Source organism: Balaenoptera musculus, chromosome 12 (genome assembly GCF_009873245.2).
Source record: "Balaenoptera musculus isolate JJ_BM4_2016_0621 chromosome 12, mBalMus1.pri.v3, whole genome shotgun sequence".
NCBI lineage: Eukaryota > Metazoa > Chordata > Mammalia > Artiodactyla > Balaenopteridae > Balaenoptera > Balaenoptera musculus.
The window spans coordinates 51087673-51112400 of NC_045796.1; the positions used below are offsets into that span (position 1 = coordinate 51087673).

The following is a 24728-nucleotide window of genomic DNA, read 5'->3' on the forward strand; positions in this document are numbered from 1 at the left end:
CTGCTGTGGATGACCTTTGCTGGACATTGACATGGGACACAAATAATCTTCACAGTGTGTGACCATTCTCAGAGGTCCATCCACATACCTCTTCCCAGACTTCCTTATCACCAGACTTTCAATCCTGTTTCCTCCTAGTCCTTGGATAACCAAAGCATCAGCCCATGAATCAGTATAGATCTGTAGCTGTGGTCATCTCTCATTCAGACATAATGGACAACCAAATGTACTCTCAAAGTTCTGCTCACAGGGAGGATTTTATTTCACCATTGTCCTTCAGGTCCACCCCTGGTGCTACATATGTCCACTTTTGGGTGGAACCAACATATGCAGACCTATCTATAAAGCAGGCTTGATTTTTTTTTTTTTTTCTTTTTTGGCCAGCTAGTTGTTAGAGCACCTCAGGTCAGAGGTATGGATTGAGAGAGAAGAGGCAATGGGAGTTGGTATTGAGTCTGAGCCACGTGTTCAAGAACACTATTTTTATCTTGCAGACCAGCTCAAGCAAGCTAAGTCTATTGTATACCATTTCCATTGATAGATTGCTGTGCATGCTCAAGTTTATGACTAAGTGGGTCCTACAACACCCAAATCACGATGGGAAGCTCGGGCTACATGATCACCTAATCTCCCTTGGTTAGACATTCAGTCTCTACCAAGGTGCAAAAGGAGAATAGTTATCTTCTGAAGAGGGCAAAGATTTGCTCCAAAATCCTAGGGGTCTGCCCTGTGATTCTCCTACTGGTGCTTGACAGAAGCTCCATGCTGTGTCCCTATACTCCCGGACACTTAGTATCATTGGCTCTGTTGGATCATAGGACCTAAATGGCAGAGCAGCTTATACTTTAACTCAAATTCATAACAGGGCCTTCCTGAGTGATTTCCTACTCAAAATTGGTAGTCTTATGGGTGACTCTCTAGGTTGGTTGAAGTAGCACACTCAAATATAGTATATGTTTGCCTTTAAAATCCAAAAAGGCCTACTTAGCACCATACCTCTTTTTTCATGGTAACATACTGTGAGATGAAGCAATATGTCTTTCATCTTGGGGGTTCATCATGCTCTAAACCCCCAGAAACTTTGTTGCAGTTAAGTTTTGTAGGATTTATCTTTCACCCTCTAGTTCTTACAAGTCTTACTAAGGCACCTAAGTACTTAATACTTCCTGCTCATCATATCCAATAAGCGTAATTTTGTCAATGTAGTGGGATCAGTTGTGATGTTTGTGGAATATCATGATGCTCTAGGTCTCTATGAACTATATCATGACAGAGCAGGAGACTGACGAAGCCTTGAGGCAAGAATTGAAGGTATAGTATGGCCCTTCCAGGTAAAAGCAAACTGCCTCTTGTGGTCCTTGCAATTTGATATGGAGCAAAAGGCATTATAACAGCATAACAAGTGCCAAGGGCATACTCATTTGCCCCAGTAAAGATACTGTATCTGGAATCACAGCAAGATCCTTTTTGACCCAGCTCCTAGAGAAATGGAAATAAAAACAAAAATAAACAAATGGGACCTAATGAAACTTAAAAGCTTTTGCACAGCAAAGGAAACCATAAACAAGACCAAAAGACAACCCTGAGAATGGGAGAAAATATTTGCAAATGAAGCAACTGACAAAGGATTAATCTCCAAGATTAATGTAAGCAGCTCATGCAGCTCAATAACAAAAAAACGAACAACCCAGTCCAAAAATGGGCAGAAGACCTAAATAGACATTTCTCCAAAGAAGATATACAGATTGCCAACAAACACATGAAAGAATGCTCAACATCATTAATCATTAGAGAAATGCAAATCAAAACTACAATGAGATATCATCTCTCACCGGTCAGAATGGCCATCATCAAAAAATCTAGAAACAATAAATGCTGGAGAGGGTGTGGAGAAAAGGGAACACTCTTGCACTGTTGGTGGGAATGTAAATTGATACAGCCACTATGGAGAACAGTATGGAGGTTCCTTAAAAAACTAAAAATATTACTACCATATGACCCAGCAATCCCACTACTGGGCATATACCCTGAGAAAACCATAATTCAAAAAGAGTCATGTACCAAAATGTTCATTGCAGCTCTATTTATAATAGCCAGGATATGGAAGCAACCTAAGTGTCCATCATCGGATGAATGGATAAAGAAGATGTGGCACATATATACAATGGAATATTACTCAGCCATAAAAAGAAACGAAATGGAGTTATTTGTAGTGAGGTGGATGGACCTAGAGTCTGTCATACAGAGTGAAGTAAGTCAGAAAGAAAAACAAATACAGTATGCTAACACATATATATGGAATCTAAGGGAAAAAAAAGTCATGAAGAACCTAGTGGCAAGACGGGAATAAAGACACAGACCTACTAGAGAATGGACTTGAGGATATGGGGAGGGGGAAGGGTAAGGTGTGACAGAGAGAGAGAGTGGCATGGACATATATACACTACCAAACGTAAAATAGATAGCTAGTGGGAAGCAACCGCATAGCACAGGGAAATCAGCTCTGTGTTTTGTGACCACCTAGAGGTGTGGGATAGGGAGGGCAGGAGGGAGGGAGATGCAAGAGGGAAGAGATATGGGAACATATGTATATGTATAACTGATTCACTTTGTTATAAAGCAGAAACTAACACACCATTGTAAAGCAATTATACTCCAATAAAGATGTTTAAAAAAAAAGATACTGCATCTGGGATAGCAGCTGCAGTTGGAATCACTACCTGGTTAAGGTGTGTCCTTGCAATTTGATATGGAGCAAAAGGCATTATAACATCATAACAAGTGCCAAGGGCATACTCATTTGCCCCAGCAAAGATACTGCATCTGGGATAGCAGCTGCAGTTGGAATCACTACCTGATTAAGGCGTGAACCTGATAGTCCCTAGTCATTTTCTAAGATCCATCTGTTTTCTGCACAGGCCAAAGTGGTGTGTTAAGTGGTGATGTTAAAGGTATCACCACCCTCACTTTCAAGTCTTTGATGATGGCATTAATCTCTGCAATTTCCCCAGTTACTGCTTCTAGTTTCTTGATAGAAGGGGGAAGTTCCAGGGGCTTTTCATTATCCCTTCCTACAATAATGAGCCTTTAACTAATGGGTCAGAGAACAATATTCGAATCCTTTCAGTTGCTAATTATGTCTATTCCAATTATATACATTCAGGAAGTAGGGAAATAACCACACTGGACCAACTGGGTCTACTGTAATTTGGACCTGAGCTAAGCTTCTATCACCTCACTGTAAGCCTCATTTTGACTGTGAGCCACAGTGGTGTTTTGGGCTCCCAGGAATTAGAATTAATGTAGAGGTAGAATTAATGTAGAGGTAGGTAGATAGAAGTAGAATAATCCTGTAGACCGGTAGCATTAATTGTAGAGGGTCAGTACCTAGTAAATGCCAAATGGTCTACACTTTTTTTCGTTTTTTTCCTCTCATGAAGAACAGTCACTCATAGCAAATATTATAGATCCATAGAAAATGGAGGACGAATTTATGGTATGTACCTTCAAGGGATCTAACCTCCTGTAGTTAAGGGGCCATGCCCTGGTCCGTGAATTGACTTAGGTCTGGATCTGGATGAGAGGGCTGTAACCTCTCTCATTGTGCCTACTCAAGTCGGTTTGGCTACCAGAGTTTTTCCCTGTGTAGATCAAGCAATATTCTAATCAATAGTTGGCTGCCCCTAGGATTTCATTCATGGAGATGCATCACCACCAAGATCTCTGTGTGCCAAGGCATTTTGACTACTCATATGTCCCTGCTGCCCTTTATGCTAGATGTCCTACCTTGTCTTGGCAGTTGGCTTCTGCTACTCTGGAAGTGCATCATCACCACTGAAATGAGAGAGCCCATTTCAACAGCAGTGAGAAACAACAAGATTGTAAATCCAACTGTCTTTGTAATTTAGCATTTTGCACAATTAAAATTTGTACTTGACTTTTAGCAGTATTATCCTCCTAACTACAAGAAATAAGAGATTTTAAAAGGCTACTATCGAAGCTCTCTGGTTCTCAGGGCCATGATTTGAGCTGGGAATTAAAGGACCTGAGCTTGTCATTTTCTTCCCTAAGTGCTGAAGCGCATTAAAAAAACTCCATCCCGGGGGCTTCCCTGGTGGTGCAGTGGTTGAGAATCTGCCTGCTAATGCAGGGGACACGGGTTCGAGCCCTGGTCTGGGAAGATCCCACATGCCGCGGAGCAACTAGGCCCGTGAGCCACAACTACTGAGCCTGCGCGTCTGGAGCCTGTGCTCCGCAACAAGAGAGGCCACGATAGTGAGAGGCCCGCGCACCGCGATGAAGAGTGGCCCCCACTCGCCACAACTAGAGAAAGCCCTTGCACAGAAATGAAGACCCAACACAGCCAAAAATAAATAAATAAATTAAAAAAAAAACAAAACTCCATCCCACACCACAGTCTTTATGGTCATCATTACTGCCATGAGAGTCAATGTAGGAGCACTTTAGGTTCCCAAGGTAGTGCTTCAGCAGGTACTTCATCACAGTCTATGACAGGCGGTAGCTTGGTTAATTGTCATTCCACTGCATGCAAAGGATTACACACAGGCTTCCACTTCCCCTTAGCAAGGAGCTCGGCATTGTGTTCAAGCCCAAGGATGTAACCAAACAAATCCCCAAATCCCATCTTTGTGGGTCTGTCTCCTAGGACCACTCCGTTACTGGTATCAGTTCTATATTGGTCGTGGGCCATTTAGGTGGCAGAAATCACATGGAAATCAAACAGGGAAAGTTTAATATAAAGAATTATTTAACAAGGGATTGAAGTAATGGGAGGATTGGCTGGTAAGCAATAAAGAGAGTTCTAAAGAGTATAGGAATATCAGATACAGGGAGCCGCCACTACCCTCCTGGGCTGACATCCAGACCTCATGGGAGAGGGTGTGGCCAAGGCTGAATGGCAGAGAAGTTCACTGAGGCTGTGAAGCATCCAAAGGGGTGCTGGGGCAGGAGAAGCCCCTTCATAGGAGGTGCCATGCCAGTGGCACTCCACCAGGGAGTTGCATGCACCACTGGAGTTGGGCATTGCAGAAGCTGCATGTGCTACAGGAACCTGGTGCTGCAGAAGCCATGCATACTGCAGGAGCCTGCCTAGAGGAGGACCCCAGAACCTGGAAGAGAAACCCTTCTTCCTTCTCCAGGGTCCCTCCAGCACCCTCTACTGAAAAAGCTTAACATCTTGCCAGGTGGCAAAGAAGAAATGTTTACAGGGTCCAGATTCATTATTTCATAGAAGACAGTGAAGGATGAATTTGGAGCTGAGAGGTCATAAATCGTAAGTGGTATCACACCTGGTCATATCATGTTGAATTTTTAGTTTTGATGTCAAAGTCATCAATCTTCCTTTTGTTTTTTATGTCCTATTTCAGAAATAAGTTTGTATGTCTGTGCATATGCATGTGTGTGTGCATGTAGATATTTAATCCATTTGGCATTCATTGTGTATAGTGTAAGGTGATGATTTAATCTAATTCAAATAGACCCAACCTTTTCCTTAATTTGAAAAGCTACATGTATCATATATAAATTTATGTATGTAAATATGTTTCTCTTGTCTCTTCTGTTCCATTCATCTATTTATTTATTCCTTTACCCAAGATAAAATTTCCTGTCTGAACAAAAAGACTTGGATTAGGACTTCACAAAAGTCTGAAGAGGGTCTTGCCATTTATAGGAAGAATAAAAAGACTGTTAATAGAGAATGGTGTTCTTAAGTGAAACAAGCAGAAATAAGTGCTTTGACGTTTCTTTGGATTAATCTCTGTCCTGGTTTTTCACTTGTTAGTAAATACTGTCTGGTAGCAATGCCCTCTCTCCTGGCTCTCTCACCTAATCAGTAACTCTAGAACCCATATTAAGAGGCTGCTCGTTGACCAGAGGCAAGGCCTAGGTTGTAGAAACGCAAATCAGCTCTTATGTTTTAAAATTTAGGGCCAAACCCTACTTCGTCTGGGACAACAACATGTAGTCATCTCAGTCCTTCCATGCTATCTTCACAATACAGATAGTAAAATTTAGATAAAAGGCTTAATGGAATTTAGAATCATTTTTATTCATTCAAATGCTCATAGAAATAAAACTTGGAAAAAGGATATATGATTACCAGTCAGGTCTGAATGGGATTCTGGATGGAGCCATCTTAACTTGAAAAGCTGAAAGTTGAACATTTTCTGCCACATTGGGTAGGAAGACATGGTCAATTCTTTTCTTGTGTTTAATAGGTACCTGCAATATAAATATTAAGTAGATACTGGAGCCTTTAAAACAGATGGTGAATAATTCTTGTTATAGCATCATTACAAGTCACTGTTGTTAATGAGACCAAGGTCATTGGTTCAGTCTGGGTTAGGCCATTTAGTGTGCCTTCTTGTACATATTTTGCCTCTTGTTATAAAGGGTCAGGAATGAATCCATCAATGGAAAGCCTTTTCCAGCTAAGGAAGGAAAGATATTCCATATTTGGAGTAATCAATAAATTCTTTAATATTTTATCATTTGTGTTAGTGCAGTGCTACTTTTTAAAAGAAAATCATTGGTGTTCTTATATCTCAGCCATGTATAAACTCCTCTCAATCTGTATTTATCTGACTTGTCTCATAGGCCTTATTTAAGAAGTCAGACCTTAGATAGATTTGAAGAGGCCCCAACTAATTTTGGGGCTTTCCTGGACCTCAGCCTTTTTGCTTGGGGTCTCTATACTGTACGCAAGCCAATGGGCCCACAAGACACTTCCTTATTTATTAGAGTTTATTTAGTAGGGTAATGTGGCCAACAATTAGTCTTAGACCATCACCCTTGTAAATCTCTAAAACCTAGTGGATGTCCACTAATGTACTTAAGCTACTTAGCAGCTTTCGCAACCATAAGAGTTGTGATCAGCAACCTGCCCCACTGCAGGAACATTTGCTTTGGGGAGTGAAATGGGGATGGAGTGAATCTTAAAAGCCCTTGTGGTCCCATACAAATCAACAGAATGTTGCTTCCTTTTGGAAAGGGCTTTGCAGAAACAAATAGACATATAGTAGAACTTCACCTTTTGCTGAAAGATGACTGCACAGAGATTGGTGGGTCAAGCAAAAGGTGGGCATTGATAATGTGGCCCTACTTGGTCAAGGATCTCAATTGGGTATGTTCCTGACCTGCTTCTTCCCTCTCTGTGTGTCTCGCCTTAACTGTGTGTCTAGAAATACTGCAACAAACTTTTGGTCCACTAACTAGACCATCAGCTTCAAAAGAGGCCTTAGGATGGCATATTTTCTCTGACAAAATGATTATATTTTTTCCTCTTAATTTTTCTCAAGGTAAGAGGGGAGGAATTCTTAAATGTGTTGATTAGATATATAAACCTCTGGAGGGGATTCTGAAAAACAGTGGAGCAAAGAGTGTAATACTTATTAAAGTAGTACAGAGAGGGCAGTGGAAGAGGATGCAAATGGTGTTTTACATAAGCTAAGAGCTGAAATATTAAAAAAAAATTCTTCAAATATGTGCTATACTTCAAACTAATCTGTATTCCAAGAATTTCTTTGGAGGGTAGATTTCTCACGTGTTTTAAGATGACTTCTGAAATTCTTTATTTCTGCTCTGCCAAGGAACTCAGATAAAGGCTCTGATGCTGCTAGTTAATTATTGTAGATGATCAAAAAAAAAATTCAGAGACAGAACACAGCAAGGTGTTGGTACTGACTTTCATACCCATTTACTGAATTGTAATTGAGTAAGTGCTTTTGGACTTAATTGTTTCAACATCAGAATTTTATTACTGAGGAGCGATGTCATCAAGGTGGCAGAGTAGGAAGCCCTAGACCCTCCTTCCCGCATAAACACACTGATTCAGCAACAATTCATGGACAAATTCCCTTTGTGAGAAATCCAGAATTTTATTTTCTAAGACCCAACCACTAAGATAAGGTCCTGATACACAATTTTTTTAATGTAAGTTTGAAGTGACCCTAAATCCATAATTTCATATTTACATTTTTCATTGTTTCATATACATAATTAAGTTTATCATTACTTACAGTCTTTGGCCTTTGAATCCTTCTTGTTATTTTACTGCCCATGAGGTGAGTCTTTTTAAAAGGTGTTGCTGGGTGTCTCTGGATGATGTGGAAGCAGAACTTAGGGAGTAGTGAGCCTGGGATATAAGGCCTATAATGTGAAAAATGTTAAATTGTATCTCTGGTTACAATGTACAGGCCTAGATTTAATTCATAAAATTTTAGAGCTTAAAATGGGCCTCTGATCCAGCTTCATCAGTTTTGAGTGAAGATGTCAAAACTTGGATGGAGTCCTTTGCCTGAGGGTCCATGACCAAGTGAAAGAGAAAGAGATGATGGGTTACTTGGACCTGTGGGTAGAAGTGAACAGACTGAGATACTCACATTAATAGGACTTAGTAATTAATTAGATTTACAGAGTGAGGAAGAATAGCTCTAAGATTTCTGGCTCAACTGGTCAGATATTAATTTTATTTTATGGTGGATTTTATGATGATGGCACATACATGCTCAACAAGTCATTGTTGGTTACAAGATCAGAAGGATAGACGTTTGGGAAATATGAGTGTGTAGAGAGGAAGCAGATAAAGATTAGCTCAAGGCCCCTGAGAAGACAGAAGCCCATGGGATGCTGTTCACAGCAATTGTCCCAAGGAAGAAAGGGGGGACCTTTTCCATTTTAACAGGAGGGAAGGAGAAGCAGCTGAGTATAGATGTAGGTAGGCTGGGGACAAGAAGTAGAGGGAGTTCCCATCTGATAGGGGAGGAGGACAGTGTCTGAAAGTCTGAAGAGACCAGGAAGATTTAAAATAGTTGCTGCATTATAATAACTTTAAATAGAATACAATCTATAAACATATTGAATCACTATGTTGTACACCTGAATCTAATATGATACTGTAAATCAACTATACTTCAATTAAAAATAAGTGAAATAAAATAAGATAAAATAGCTGCTGTGAAGAGGAGGAGAGAGTGAGCTGACCCTACCCTTGGCTCCAGGGGAGAACATGTGAGCCGGGCCTAAGCCCACCAGGCATCTCAGTCTCTGGCTTCAGTGATTTGTTCAAAATTGGTCACATGACCTGAGTCAGCCCAGTCAGAGCTCGATTCTTTTTAACTGTCCCCTCTCCACACCCCACTCTTGCCATGCGAGCTTGAACAGAGGATGGAAGCTACAGGGGTGGCAGCCATCTTGCTTCCCAAGGGCTCCACTTCCCGCCTGGTCCCAGCCTGCTCAGGGCCCAGAGATGCAGAGAGAAATCAGTCCTCAAGAAATAGTTCAAACCTTGATCACGCCCATATGGATCAATGGAATGGAATAGAGAGCCCAGAAATAAACCCACACATCTATGATCAATTAATCTTTGACAAAGGAGGCAAGAATATACAATGGAGAAAAGACAGTCTTTTCAGCAAGTGGTGGGAGAGCTGGGCAGCTACATGTAAATCAGTGAAGTTATTAGAACACTCCCTCACACTATACACAAAAATAAACTCAAAACGGCTTAAAGACTTAAGTATAAGACATGACACCATAAAACTCCTAGAAGAGAACATAGCCAAACATTCTCTGACATAAATTGTAGCAATGTTTTCTTAGGTCAGACTCCCAAGGCAATAGAAATAAAAGCAAAAATAAACAAATGGGACCTAATCAAACTTTAAGCTTTTGCACAGCAAAGGAAACCATAAACAAAACAAAAAGACAACCTACAGACTGGGAGAAAATATTTGTAAACGATGTGATTGACAAGGGCTTAATTTCCAAAAGGTACAAACAGCTCATACAACTCAATAACAAAAAACCAACCCAATCAAAAAGTGGGCAGAAGACTTAAATAGACATTTCTCCAAAGAAGATGTACAGATGGCCAGCAGGCACATGAAAAGATACTCAACATGGCCAATTATTAGAAAAATGCAAATCAAAACTACAGTGAGGTATCACCTCACACCAGTCAGAATGGCCACCATCAAAAAGTCTACAAATAATAAATGCTGGAGAGCGTGTGGAGAAAAGGGAGCCCTCCTACACTGTTGGTAGGAATGTAAATTGGTACAGCCAGTATGGAAAACAGTATGGAAGATCCTTAAAAAGCTAAAAAATAGTTGCCATATGATCCAGCAATCCCACTCCTGGGCATATATCCAGAGAAAACTATAATTTGAAAAGACACATGCACCCCAACGTTCATAGCAGCACTATTTACAATAGAGAAGACGTGGAAGCAACCTAAATGTCCATCAACAGATGAATGGATAAAGAAGATGTGAGATATATATATATATATATATACACACACACACACACACACACACACACACACACACACATACACAATGAAATACTACTCAGTTATTTAAAAAGGATGAAATAAAGCCATTTGCAGCAACGTGGATGGACCTAGAGATTGTCATACTAAGTGAAGTAAGTCAGACAGAGAAAGACAAATATGATATCACTTATATATGGAATCTAAAATATGATACAAATGAACTTCTTTACAAACCAGAAATAGACCCACAGTTGTAGAAAACAAATTTCTGGTTACCAAAGGGGAAAGGTTGGGGGGAAGGGGTAAATTAGGAGTTTGAGATTAGTAGATACTAACTACTGTATATAAAATAGATGAACAACGAAGTCCTACTGTATAGCACAGGGAACAAGATTCAATATCTTGTAATAAACTAATGCAAAAGAATATGAAAAAGAATATATATATATACACATATGTATGTATATATATATATATATATCTATATATCTCTGAATGAACTTGCTGTACACCAGAAAACTAACACAACATTGTAAATCAATAAAAATTCAAAAAATAAAAACGAACCTTCATCAAGCCAGCTTAAGCCAATCCATCTCTGAGCATTTCAGTTTTGTGAGCCAGTTGATTTCATTTTTTTCCTTAAGCATTTTGAGAGTAACTGCACTAGAACAAATTGTAATTTCTCAGGAGTTACAAGATCCTAAGGGGAATCCATGTTAATGCTAAGTAAAGAGAACTTGCCCCTTAATTCTGCTTCTGCTGGGAGGCAGGGAGGCTGCTGTGACCACCTCTACAGAAAGGAGACAGACCTGGGTCACCTCACGCTTCTGGCTAGACATCTGAGAAAGGAGTGGTAATGGCTGACTTTTACCTTTTAGCACCAATAGTATAGGTAATATCTGGCTCTCCTCTTGCAGTGCTTGGTACTAAGTTTAGACAGGTATGACCTCTGATGAATCTACACTGTGGAAAGGGAATGTTGCCTGCCATTCCAGTAAATGAAGAACGTTGCCTGCCGTCAAGCCATCAGCTACTGCAGTCCTACGCCCCTCAGTGTGCCCTGAGGGGAATTTAGGATGGAGAAAAACAGGAAACATTCTGTGCTCGGGAAGCTGGCCCTAGATGGTTAAGATGCATATCTAGGGAATAATTTCAGTGAGCCCAGACTCTTGCATCTTCCCATACATAGAAAAGCACGAAAATCATTAACTTGTTTTTTTTGTGATTAGCAGTAATCTTATGATGTTCAACTACATGGTTTGTTTTTCAGCAAAACTCCTCTATATCCTGGATCCTTCTCTACCTCTTCAGAGCAGTTCCTCAGAGCTATCTGAGAGGCTGTCTCCTGGGCTACAGTCCTTAGTAAGCTCCCCAAATAAAACTTAACTTGCAGCTTTTAGGTTGTGCATTTTTCTTCAGTAGACAACATGTAGAAAGTCCTAAGCAAACCGCCTCCCGTCGCTGCAGAAGGGGACAGATGGGGGCTGAGACTTGGGAGTAACTTCTACCTCTGCTTCCTGAAGGAGAGGCTTCTCTTTTACTCCTGCCGTGTCCCCAGTCCTGGGAATTAGGGTTCTCCCCACCTGCCTCCTGCCCCACTCTGGTCCTTCTCTGTAAATGTGCAGGTCTTAGAGGACACAGATGGCAGTTTGAGAGGACATGTTAACTCGGAAAGGAATTTAAAAGATGCTTGGCTGGGCTGGAGGCAAAGGGGAAAGGGAGAAACAAAAAACCCCAGGGAGGGTGGAGAGGAGAGTGCAAGGTACAGAACCACTCAGGGTGGGTGGTCAAAATAGGGCCCTTGGGCGCTCTTGATATGCTTCCTCTCTGGACCTGGGCTGGGGTGGGGGACGCCAGCCCCGCAGTCAGTGCCCAGGCAGCAGGCACCGGCAGGCAGGAGCACCCTTGGGCTTTACCAACAAGCCCAGCCTTGTTCTTAGAAAACCCAAACTATCTTGACCTTTGAAAATAATCTTTCTGCTTCTGACAGACTGTTTTCTTACATCATTCACACTGTAAGTAGCCAAAAGGCAACACATAAAGGAGGACACACATATATGAAAGTGTAATAGCCAACATTTGCACAATGACCTAGTGCTACTACACTCTGTGGCAGACACACATTGTTTCATAGAGTCCTCAGAATACACCTTTGAGGTGGGTATTTTTCAGAGAGGTGAATTAACCTGTCCAAGGTCACACAGCTAGTAGTGACAGAGGAAGGATTTGAACCTTGGCTGTCTTACCCCGAAGTCCATACCCTCAACCACCAGCTATGCTATGGAACAGAAAGGAGGAGCTTGGCTGAGCTTAACAATAGGCTGATCGTGGCTACTGATTGGGTAATATTTTTGATAGATCTAGAAGAGAACTTGGAATTTATTTAGTCCTCATCTTATAGGGGAAGAAGTTAGTTTAGAGACATCCCGGGGTCTGGCCTCTGTTCCATTGCTATTTGCTAGCTGCATTGCCCAGAGTGCTGTTTTGATTGCCATTTCCATAATACTCCTCAAGCCCCTAGGACCCAAGAATCATGATGTACTTTATGAATAACATCTGAGAAATGTGGTCATTAACATCCTATCGGGGAGGAAGAAATTTTCCTCTACCCTTCTAGGTTCTTCTGGCTGGTCTAAGAATTGAATTGACATGAGATTGATTAACAGGAGAAAATCAGACAAAAGTTTAATAACATGTATACACGGGAGAGACTGAGGAAAACTGAGTTACTTGCCAACGTTACTGAAGCTCTCAACTTAAATACCATCCTCAGCTAAAGACAGAAGAGGATAATGAGGATGGGGGAAAGTCAGCTATGGGAGGTTACCAGGAAAAGCACAATAAACAAGGGTAAGACTGTTACACAGATTTGTCTTTTCCACAGATAAATTTCTAGAGATTTGGTCATCCTCCTCTTCCTCGTACTGAAGAGGGAGACACCCTTACAACCGTAAACATTTTTTACAAAAGGGCAACTTCTTTCCGATGTCTGCTTTTTCTCAAAAATAACCAGCTTAAAACAATATGCCAAAGAGACACATAAGGGTGGCAAATTCTACTCCTCTATAGGACCAAGGTGTTAAGATGCTTCAAAATCTAGTGAACTACACAATGTTCTTTAGGTGACATATTTCGACTGGAACCAGTTTTTATGATTGAAACTTTTTAGTATAGCCTATCAGTACTCCAAAGTGGACTGAAGTAGAAAGTTCTGACTGCAATTGAGGATGAAGGTTTATTCATTCGTTCAACAAACATAGAGCACCCACTCAATAACCGCTGGTTTGTTATCGTTAGTCCCTGGGGCCCTCCTTCAATCCCGACCCTGGACCCTGAGAGCTTAGAGAGAGAAAGGGTATCCTTACCGCCTGGTGAGCTCCTCTGGGCGGAGGATCTCTCAGTGTCATTAAGCTGACTTTGTAGCTCTTCCACCCACTGGAAAGTGTCCAGCTCCATGCTACGCTCGTGGGCAAGCCGGCTTCTCATCTGAGGGGAAAAGTGCTTGGGAAGCAGAGATGCTTCTTGGTGCACACTTTCGTCAGTTCACTGTGAGGGGTGGGTTAGGGGGGATTCCTAGGGAGAGTGTGGGTCCCAGGCTACCCCAGGAATACAAGTCTTCATGAAATCCTGGTCAGGCTGAACTCAGCCTTCTGAAAATCAGGAGCTCCAGGAAGGCCAAGAACTTAATCAGAGAGGGACAGAGGCAGCCCTTGGAATCCTTTATTACCTTATAATAGCCAGAAGTTTACTCACAAAAGTCATATCTTTTATGTTTATTTTATTAGAGGGGAAGTGGGGAGGGGGGAGGAACCAGTTCACCTTGTAGGCCAAGCCATGCATCTACCCCAAGAACCTGTGGGAGCCCCAGGATGGCTTCAAGCAAAGACATGATCTCTCTCCCAGATCCCTATGCTGAGTTCAACTCATCATGTGCAGGGAATGCTCTGAGCACTGTCTCCAGGCCTGACACAACGTCCACAACCAGAGGCTAACTTTGTGTTTGCTCTCCCTTGCACCCCTTACCCAGAGTCCCCTGGCCAGAGAGTCGCTAGGTCCAAAGCATGCCTCATCTGCATAGATCACAGGCATTTTTTCTTTTTTAATTTATTTTTATCATCTCCTAATTGTTTTTAATTATAAAAAAAAGTAATAGTGTAATGAGTTGAATAGTGTCCCCCACAAAGTGTCCACCTGGAACCTCAAAATGTGACTTTATTTAGAAATAGAGTCTTTGTAGATGTGATTAAGTTAAGATGAAGTCATACTGGATTACAGGGTGGGCCCTAAATCCAATGTTGATGACCTTACCAAAAATGAAGCAAGTACAAACACAGAGAGAGAGACAGACAGAGGGAAGGCGGCCAGGACTGGGGAGCTGTAGCTGCACGCGGAGGGACGCGGGGGACGGCAGGCAGCCCCCAGCAGCTAGGAGAGCCATGGAACAGGTCCTGCCAGAGCCTCCTGGAGGGACCCACACCTTGATTTCAACTCTGGCCTCCTGAACTGTGAGAGGATACATTTTTTATCCTTTTTTTGTCATTTAGTTTTGTAAAATTCTCCTTACTGATCTCCTTGAGCACTTGAAACACTTGGCCAATCATTTAATTTAAACTTCTGATTTCTGTTTCCTAATATCTCTGGTGAATTAACTGACTTATACATTCAATGAATATGTGTGAAGCACCTACCCCAGAAGGTGCTGGGGGTTTTTTTTGTTTTTTTTTTTTCCCTTTGTGTTGAATTTCATTCTGTGGTCTCCTTTGTTGGGACTTGCAATAGTCCGCATGTACACTATATAATTTCCTCTTTTTTTTTTTTTTTTTGTGCTGTGGGGTATATTTAAGAAGAACATATTGGGTCTGGAAACCACTTTGCCTTTCCTTTTTTATTTCTGCAGTTCCAGAAACACCATGAATAAAATTCCCTTATAATAGCTTCCATAATACTTGCTGCTTTTCCAGATTACTCGTCGGGATTTTCCAAAAGATCCCTCCTAGTTCAAAGATTAGAGCCAGGTAGAAATATGTTTTTCAAGTGGCTTACAAAGATGCCAAGATTCTGGGCCTCATGGCCGTCAAGCCATCATCTTTTGTCACAAGCAGCCTGAACAATCACCCAGGTATAGGTCTTTCCATTTCCCTGCTGTTCCTGGGAGTGACAAAGGTGAGGAACACCGCTGTGGAGGCATGGAAAAGACAGGGGAAGAATGAAACAGCTGTGGCTGGTACACCCTGATTTACTACCTCTCACTGGAGTCACCTGTCGGAGTTCTCTCTGAATTTTCTTCTGCTGGAGCTGGCCCAGTTTAGAAGCCCTCTTGGCTTCTTCAGTAAGGAGCTGCAGGTGCTGTTCCTTTTGCTCCACATCCTCCAAAAGCTTCTCCATGCTGGAGGTTTTCATTAAATCCAGCTGCTGCTGGTGGAGAGCTTCCTGGGTCACTCTGCGTTCTAATTCTTTCAGCAATTGCGCCTATGGCAGGAAAAGGCCAAAGGAAACAAGAAAGGCACAGAGTCTTTCTTCTCAGCAGAGGGCAGGGGATGAGAGGTTGGCCAACACAACTGTCCCCTCCATTAGCGCCCAGGGGCAGAACTGTGTGAAGTATTCTTGGGCTCAGGGTACCACAGCCCAGCTGCTCTATCCTGTCCTGTGCCAGCCAGTAGCAAGACCAAATAGTCATATCTACCACAAACTACATTTGCCCTGTCACTGCGCCTTTATCACGCAATAGCAATGGAAGGGCTGAACCTGGAGAGACAGGGTGATGCAATACGTACAGTGAGTGGGGAAGGGAGGTGCTAATCTTGTCTCTGTTTCGACTTCCAAAATAGCCCTGGGGAAGCCAGATTCCAGATGGTTGGAAAAGGAAAAGAGTAGTAATAATTGGTTCTGTTCTGAAAATTTTCTAATCAACAGTCACTAGAAGGTCGATCCTTAATTATAATATTAATAATGACGATTAATATTTGTAGGGTGACTTTATATAATTATACATCATAACTCACTGGCACACAATAATGGAGGAATTAGGGTCCAAAAGGAACAAATTATATTTTATGTTTTAAAATATGCCCAGCTTTCCCAGGCTGTTATTTAAACTCAGCTGTTCTCTCTCTAAACCTAGGGTCTCTGTTTCATTCATGCTCAGAGGGTTGGCACGGTTATTAAGAGCTTAGACTTAAAAAGCCTTTATTTTGGTGCCAGTCCCTATAGAGCAGCAGTAACTTCTGAAATTAAGACTTAGTGTGTTGGGCTTCCCTGGTGGCGCAGTGGTTGAGAATCTGCCTGCCAATGCAGGGGACACGGGTTCGAGCCCTGGTCTGGGAAGATCCCACATGCCGCGGAGCAACTGGGCCCGTGAGCCACAACTACTGAGCCTGCGCGTCTGGAGCCTGTGCTCTGCAACAAGAGAGGCCGCGATAGTGAGAGGCCCGCGCACCGCGATGAAGAGTGGCCCCCGCTTGCCGCAACTACAGAAAGCCCTTGCACAGAAACGAAGACCCAACACAGCCAAAAATAAATTAAATTAAAAAAAAAAAAAAAAAAAGACTTAGTGTGGGTCATCAGGAAAGGAACCAAGACTCTCTGCTTGGGGCATAATGCTGATGGCTGGGCCACACTCATGGAAAACATGCTTGGAGCGTGAAAGGAATGTGTTAGAGGCAGAGACCCAGACCCCAAGATGCCCTCTGGGTAAAAAGATCCTCAGAGAAACACACAGAACACTCTTAGTTATGAGCTATATTTCACCATCTTAGCCAAATATGAATAAGAACAAAAGCCTTTTGGCCACTACCCCTGGTTTCTGGGCTGGAAAGAAGGCAGAAGGGAAGCCAGGGTCCGGGCCATCTTTCACCGGTAGTGCCGTCTGCTTGGCTTCACACTGTGTTCCTCTGGTGACTGCTACAGGCAACTCAGTGCCACGTCTGGTCGCCAGAGCGTGTTCAAAGAGAGGGAGGAAGAGGGGTTCTGAGCTCAGACACCTGGCTCTCCTGCTGCTTGCATATCCTCACGTTGTCTGCCTGAGCCCTGGCCAGGGCCTGCCTTAGAGCCAATAGCTATTGACAAAATAAAACCACTTCTTGTTCTGCCATGAGTTTGATGTTCAAACACTCTTTTTTACTTTGCATAGCTTCCTGTGAACATCCCAAACACAGTAAGGTAGGATATAAGTTTCCTTTCTGTATTTTCAGCTTCCCAAGCAGTCTCTAAACCACTTCATCATCCATCATTCTTTAAAATTTCTGGTAGAACAGAGCTCCTGCTGGCCACTGCTTCCTTGATTTCAATTAAGAAGTGTGACAGATCAGAGTAAATAAAGACTTTTGGAAACAGTAAGTAAATGTTTCCAAACCACTATTGATATGTGCTTTGGTTTCAATTTTCCTTAAAGCAGATTTTCCACTTATTGTTACTTCATTTCCCTCAGATAATCATGTTTGAAACTCAAGGATTTGCAGTGTTTTGACAAAGCTTGCCAGCTCCATCTTTTCCCTTCCCTTGTGCTAAACTCTCTGATCTGTTCTCTCATTTGCTTCTTTGCCATTTGCTTCTGGCTCTTTCCTATTTCTCCCAGGCTCTGATATTGCCTGTTCCCAGGAAAACTTGCTACCTGACACCAGCACAGCAGCTGCAGCCGAGGAGGCCAGTGCCACCCCCTCCCCCTGCTGGGCCGGGCCTCCCTCCCCCAGCGCTCTCACCTTCTCAGCCCTGCTCAGCTGGCCCCGGAAGTGCGCCTGCTGCAACGCCAGCCTCCAGTGGCCCAGGCTCCTCATTTTGCGCACCAGGGCGGCCAGGCTGCAGTTGTCCTGCTCCAAGGCCAGCAGCTGCTCCTGCTTAGAAGGCTCACTTTCAGAAAAGGCTGCCCCCAGCACTTTTCTCAGGAAGGACATGAATCTTGACATCAGAAACATGCCTTCCAGAAGATGAGACAATTGTGCAGTGAGACCCAGTGCCCTTTTTAAATGCCTGACACAAGGATTTCTCAGGGAAACAGGACAGGAATGCAAACAGAGTGAGCAGCGGGGTCAGACGCTAGGATGAAATGCTGATACCCCACTCAAAGTGAGATCACATACTATGGCTGGATTTTCTTTCATTTCTTCATCAGGTCTGGTGGAGCCCCATTTCTTCTTTAGGCCTTTCTTTCGTATTGTCAATCCCTGCTGTTCTTACTTCACCGATGAGCTCACACACTTTCTGGATCAAATTAAGCTGATTCTCATCCAGCTTCTCCTGCAAATTGCAGGCTCAAGTTCAGGAAGGTCAGTTGAGGAAGAGTCACTTTGCCCCCTAAAACCCAACTTTCAGAAATGATATCACATCAAAACAACATCCACCCAGACAATTACTCCATCGGGTATTGTCTGGAAGCCTCACTAGTGGCCCCTTTAGTGTTGTCTTCAACCCGCAGGGCTTCATCACCTGCACATCTCGGAGCCTGTGGTTGTCAGACACCAAGACAAGCTGAGCAGGTAGAAGAATGGGAGGTCACAGGTGGAAAACCAAACCGCCCCCCAGCCCCATCCCCCCACATACACAAAGGGTTACTTGGGAATTTGAACCTAGGGATTTTTGCTATCAGGTTGGCTCAGCAGAACCTGACCAGGTAAGACACTGTCCATGAGCCACTAACAAGGAACTCCGTTAAAAATAGATAAATTAGAGGAAGGAATCAAGCTGGCTGCCTTCCTCTTTAGGCTCCAACAGAAATCTCATTGTGAAACAGCCTGTTCTGAATGGCTATGGCTAACAGCTTATGGTGAAATAGCTTGCTCATCGGTAAGTACAACTTGGAGACCCAGCATCCTTGGGTGGGGGGTGACTGTGGGATATCCTTTCACCTCTGAACCACTTCCCGGGAGAGGAAACAGGAGGTTAGTGCCGGGGAGCCACAGCAGGAAGCCTGGATACTGGCCACACAGCAAAAGCTTCACCATCTTCTTGGGACCCTGGGGTAAAACAGCAATTCCCTACCTTCAGGGGCTTGTGGAACTAACTGAGCCTGAGAGAAGTGGAGAATTTCCTTTTTGTCTAGGAATCTGGCAGAAGCTAAAAAGAACCTAAGAAATTTTTCAACAATTTCACACCTGAAAGATGGCTTAGTAAATTCTAGATTTCACTGTCTGCTCACCTCTCTCCTGCAGCACCAGGCCCAATGCATGTTGGTTTGGATACCTTAAGATTTGTAAGCATTTGTGTTTTGTGGACACTTCACAGTAAGGAGAAAGGTCCAGTCCTCTCTGGAATAACCAGACCAAGGCAGAGCATCAGTGGAAACTCCTCTCAATGGACCAACTCCAGGGACCACCCTGGAATTCTCTGGGGGAAGGGAGGAAGGGAAGGACCCAAATGGGGCTGGCTCTGGGGAACATCTAATAGCAGAGAAGGGGGCAGGTTTGGGGGAAGCCATGGACTTGGGGGTGGTAGGTTTGTACTGAAATTCTCACTTGTAGGGCAAGTGGACCAGGCTCCACAATAGCCCATTTTAGGCATGGGTCTCCATCTTACAGCTGCTCAGACATCATAAGACAGTGACAGGCTTCCACAGTGCTGTGGGCACATGGGAACCCCCTCACTCCTCTTCTGGGTGGACCTTTACTGACAGGTCAGCAGCTCCCTCACACCAGATGTGAGAGAAAGGCTGGTGGGCATTTTGAAGGCTGTAAAATCTCTGAAAGCTGATTCAGATTCTGAATCTGCCCAGTGAGCTTCCAGGAGGCGGCTGTTGCTACCTACACTGGGTTTTGGCCTGGCCCAGGGCACTGTGCTCTCCTGTTTTGGATGGTCATTCAATAGACAAAACAGTGACATAAACTGTTGGGGTTTTGAAGAAGAAACTCCCCCTTCCCTCAACAGCAATCAGATCGTAACATGGCAGTAGAGTGAGGAAAACTGCAAATATCTAACTTATTTAAAATTCAGTGTCTCTTTTGGGAAAATAATGACCACTCATTGCTGACTCACTCTCTGCAGTGAAAGCCTGGAGCTGGAGAATTCGTGGGCGTAACAATCTCTTGTTGTCACAAAGCCCACTCTGTTATTGATCTCTCTGTACAGCCGCCGCGGGGGTCAGGTACACCCGGGTCCCCACAGGACTGCCCAGACATCCGACCCAGGTCACTTACTGTGATGTGCAAACATGTCACAAACAAAGCTTGAACTAATGCTTCATATTCTTCTTGGACTTCTTTTCGAATTTGCTTTTTGAGATTCAGAGTCTCCTCCTCCAAATCCGTGAGTCGAGCTCTCAGGGCAGTGACTTCCATGATCATATTGTGACTGAGCTCTGCAATCTAGTAGCAGAAATTTTTTTTTTTTTTTTTTTTTAATTTTTACAAGAGATAAATAGAGTGACACCAAGCATTGTACATGGATGACCACAACAAAAACAACAATGATTGCAATTACCAAACATGAAACACACTCATACTATGTCATAATATTGACATTCAGTCCAGTAATCCTGAAAATTTTTTTTAATGGAAAATGATTCAGGAATTCCAAATGGCCACTGCAAAAAGAGTCCTTTGTATCAATATATCAATGTTGAATTGGTATTCTACTTTGAACTTAATGAAGAAGGTGAATATCCTGTTGTGCAAGTATGGGCAGAAGAAGCTAAAGTTGGCTTAAGGGTCCCAGAACAGTTCCAGACACATAGTAGGTGCTCGATAAATGGCTTCTGAATGAATGAACCCAGAAGAGATGCTACTTAAGTACTTTGGAGAAAATACTTCAACTGTCTTGGCTTCCATTTCCAAACTGGCCTCCCCATGACACCTTAGCCTATATACCGCCTCCTCAGAAGGCACATTGGCCTCAAAAGAAAACAAACACCCCCCCCCCAAAAAAACAACAAAAAGAAAAAACAAAGCAATAAAAAATAACAAAAGTCACCAAAAAACTAAGAAAAAAAAAAGCCCTCATTGCTTAAAAAGTACAGGCACACTCCTTGGATGTCTCTGCAGTGGACCAGTCATTGATGGGATTTCTATAGGAAGGGGCACAAGAAAATGACACCAGGATGTCCCATGTCTGACTACTGCTGAGATTGTGGATTTGAGAAATGGAGAACTTTTTTAGTAATAACTGACCTACCTGACCAGCCTTGTCTTCAGGTGGACTCTGACCTCTTCGTATAATGTCTCATTCCTAAAGAGGAGAAAGCAGTGCACAGCCAAACTCAAACATTTATTCAGTGCACCACGCTCCAGACAGCTCTTATCTGTGTTATTCATGCTCCTTTTTGAGATCCTCGGGCTCCACCTGGAGCCAGGACTGTGCTTATTGCCCCACTGCACTTTAGGACGGGATCTCATTTTAAGGAAGTCTCATCAGTGAGACCCATGATGTGCATCCTAAAGACAGAGTTTATTCAAGGATCCTAGCTTCTTTGCTGAACCAGGAACAGCACAAAGTCCCTTGTGCTTGCTGAGGGTGGGAAGGTCAGCTATGGGTCTTCCCCTGGGGACCAGCTGCCTTACTGCTTACCTCTTATATTCCCCACTAGACCCCTCCAAAGCATACAACCCAGTGTTGCTGGGGCCATCACCTTCCCAGCTGAGAAGACCAGAGCCCAAGGAAATGAGCCAATGAGAAGAAAACCTTGGAGAGGACCATCTACCCTCAATTCTTGCATAAGAACACCTCCCTGCACCGTGTTTTATTTCCTCTTTGGAGTGATTCCTGGGCCTCCCTGCCCACACCTTCCCCAATGCACTTCTGTCTGGGAACATACTTGCTCTTCCTGGCAGAGCTTCTGCCTAGCATGCTCCAATACATGCTTGTAACACATGGAGTAGTTCTCGAAGTTGCTGCGTTCTCTGGCCATCATGTCACAACCCAGGGAAAGGAGGCAGGCCTCGAGGTGGTCTTTCCTGAAAGTGATCTGAAAAGGGGCATCATTCATAGCAGCTCCCCCAGGCAGCCCCACCACACCAGAGCTCATGGCACATGTTACCTTGGCTCACAGACCCACTTCCATTTCTCCTCCATGGAAAAACATCAGCTCTATAGCCTTGAAAGTCTCTCTTTCAGGTCTGCTCTTAACATTTGCAGGGCCAGGGACAAGAGTACAAATGGAGGCCCACGTTCCACGTGTCTAAGTGTTCTAAATATTTAAAGGTTATAAATCAAACTATTAAAATGAAAAGGTTTAATTCTCCTACTTTGGAAAACAGACCTTCAAAGGGACTCGGGAGGCCAGGTTTGATTTTTATCATCCTTGGACTACTCTGAGTTCTATGCTGAGATATGGTCAGGGAGAGCTAGTCCCCAGCCCATAGTTTACAGTTTGACCCCCTTCGCTTCCTCCCTTTGACCTCACATCACACGGGTGGGGGGGGGGGGCTTGCATGCATATAAGCAGACACCCCAGCTGTCCACACCCCTGCACAGCTGTCCTTGTCTACCCCACAGGCCAGGGTGTGCTCACGGGTGGTGAGGCCCATTCTCTCTCTGGGGAGGATGATCTGGGGAAGGGCCAGGAATTCCAGTGCCCAGGTATCTGGAGCATGGTCCAGAAGGAAGGCCAGGGATTGGAGTGGGCACGTCCCCTTGGCCGTGGGGATTTCCTGTGGGGAAGCGTGGGGCTGGAGCAGAGCCAGAGGGGCCTCTGAAGTGGGGCATCTGACAGGGGCACTTCCTGCCTTGGTCAAAGGGCCACAGTTCTCACTCTCTAGGCAGTCCCATTCCCTCCCTTTCTCTAGGCGGCTGGGCACCCTTTTTGAAGAGGTGGTCATTAAGGAACAGAGGAAAAGTCCACCCCTCCAAGGCAGACATAGGTTTAGACTCCAAGAGAAATGGGAGCTAATATGTGGAAGGTAGGGCAGATCTACCTGACTAGGACCTGCATGTCCATGGGAGTGCTTGTGTGTCTCTGTGTGTCTATATCAGCGAGTGTGTCTGTGTGTATTTGTGTGTGTGTGTGTGTCTATATTCATAAATGCATGTCCATGTGTGTTTCTCTGTGTGTCTGTACCTCTCTGTGTATGTCTCTATCTGTGAGTGTTTGTATAGGTCTCTATATGTCTGTATGTGTCCCTCAGCGTGTATCAGTGAGTGTGTTTGTGTGTGTATCTGGCAGTCTTGTGGGGCCCACTCCAAGATTCAGCCTGCTCACTTGATGAGCTTTAGCTGTGACACTTCCAGGGTCTGGACGGCTCTAGGCTCGCTGGAAGTTTGCTGCAGAAACTAGGTTCTCCTTCCAACCTGGGGTGATTCCCCTGGTTCTGATTTGATTGTCCTGGTGACACTGTCCTATCAGTGCAACCTCTGTGCCACTGACCTCCAGAGAGGGCCCAGACACGCTTTGCCAGGTGAGGCAAACTAGCGGAGATGGCAAACAGTGATAAAAACCCAGTACTGACGGAGTGAGGAAAGTGGCTTGCTCACCACTGCTGACAGGAGGAGAGATCAGTGTGGTACTTTGGAGGGCAGACTAGCAGTAGCTGTGAAAGGATTTTAAAATATTCATGCTCTTTGATCCAGTAACTCCTCTTCCAGGAATTTATTTCTAGAGAATAATAAAAGTTATACACAAACATATATGTTAACAGATGTTCTTTATAGTAGCTCTTCCAATAGAAAAGAAAAATGGAAACAATCTAAGGTACTTAATAATGGAAAACAGGTTGAATCCGTCTCATTCATCTGTATGATGAAACACTAAACAGCCACCAAAAATTGTGCTGTGGATGTATGTTTATTGACAAGGAAACATGTTTATAACATATAGTCTAAGGGGCTTCCCTGGTGGCGCAGTGGTTGAGAATCTGCCTGCCAATGCAGGGGACACGGGTTTGAGCCCTGGTCTGGGAAGATCCCACATGCCACGGAGCAACTAGGCCCGTGAGCCACAACTACTGAGCCTGCGCGTCTGGAGCTTGTGCTCCACAACAAGAGAGGCCGCGATAGTGAGAGGCCCGCACACAGCGATGAAGAGTGGCCCCCGCTTGCCACAACTAGAGAAAGCCCTCACACAGAAACGAAGACCCAACACAGCCAAAAATAAATAAATTAATTAATTTTTTAAAAAAAGTATAAAAAAAAAACAAAAAACATATAGTCTAGTGAAAAAAGTACACTACAACAAAAAGGCATATAGAATAATCTTATTTTGTTAAAAAAGTGCATGAGTTTTTAAAAGTTATAAATAAAATTTGGAAGGAAAGACACCAAAATAATAATAGTGGCTATCAATGAGGGTAAGATTATGAGTGTATTTTCTAATACATCGTATTTCTATTTTCTAATATAATCATAAAATGTATATATAATTAAAATAATTATATATAAAAATATATGTCTAAATAAAATGTATATACTAATTACAAAATAGTAAAGCTTTTTTTTTTTAAAAGCACTTTTCTTTTTTATAGCTACTTTATTTATTTATTTTATTTTATTTTTGGTTGTGTTGGGTCTTCGG

At 43.3% G+C, this 24728-nt stretch overlaps 1 protein-coding gene across 1 annotated transcript in view; it reads right to left on the reverse strand.

Moving 5' to 3' along the window:
* Positions 1-6117: 6117 nt before the first annotated feature.
* Positions 6118-24728, reverse strand: part of LOC118904999 (coiled-coil domain-containing protein 162-like) — a 59210-nt gene continuing 40599 nt past the window's right edge. The window contains 11 exon segments of the mRNA XM_036871216.1: positions 6118-6243; positions 8040-8123; positions 8126-8169; positions 13666-13786; positions 15560-15769; positions 17998-18129; positions 18376-18435; positions 18437-18532; positions 20425-20592; positions 21398-21451; positions 22038-22187. Of these exon segments, the coding sequence (XP_036727111.1) occupies positions 6118-6243; positions 8040-8123; positions 8126-8169; positions 13666-13786; positions 15560-15769; positions 17998-18129; positions 18376-18435; positions 18437-18532; positions 20425-20592; positions 21398-21451; positions 22038-22187 (1245 nt within the window).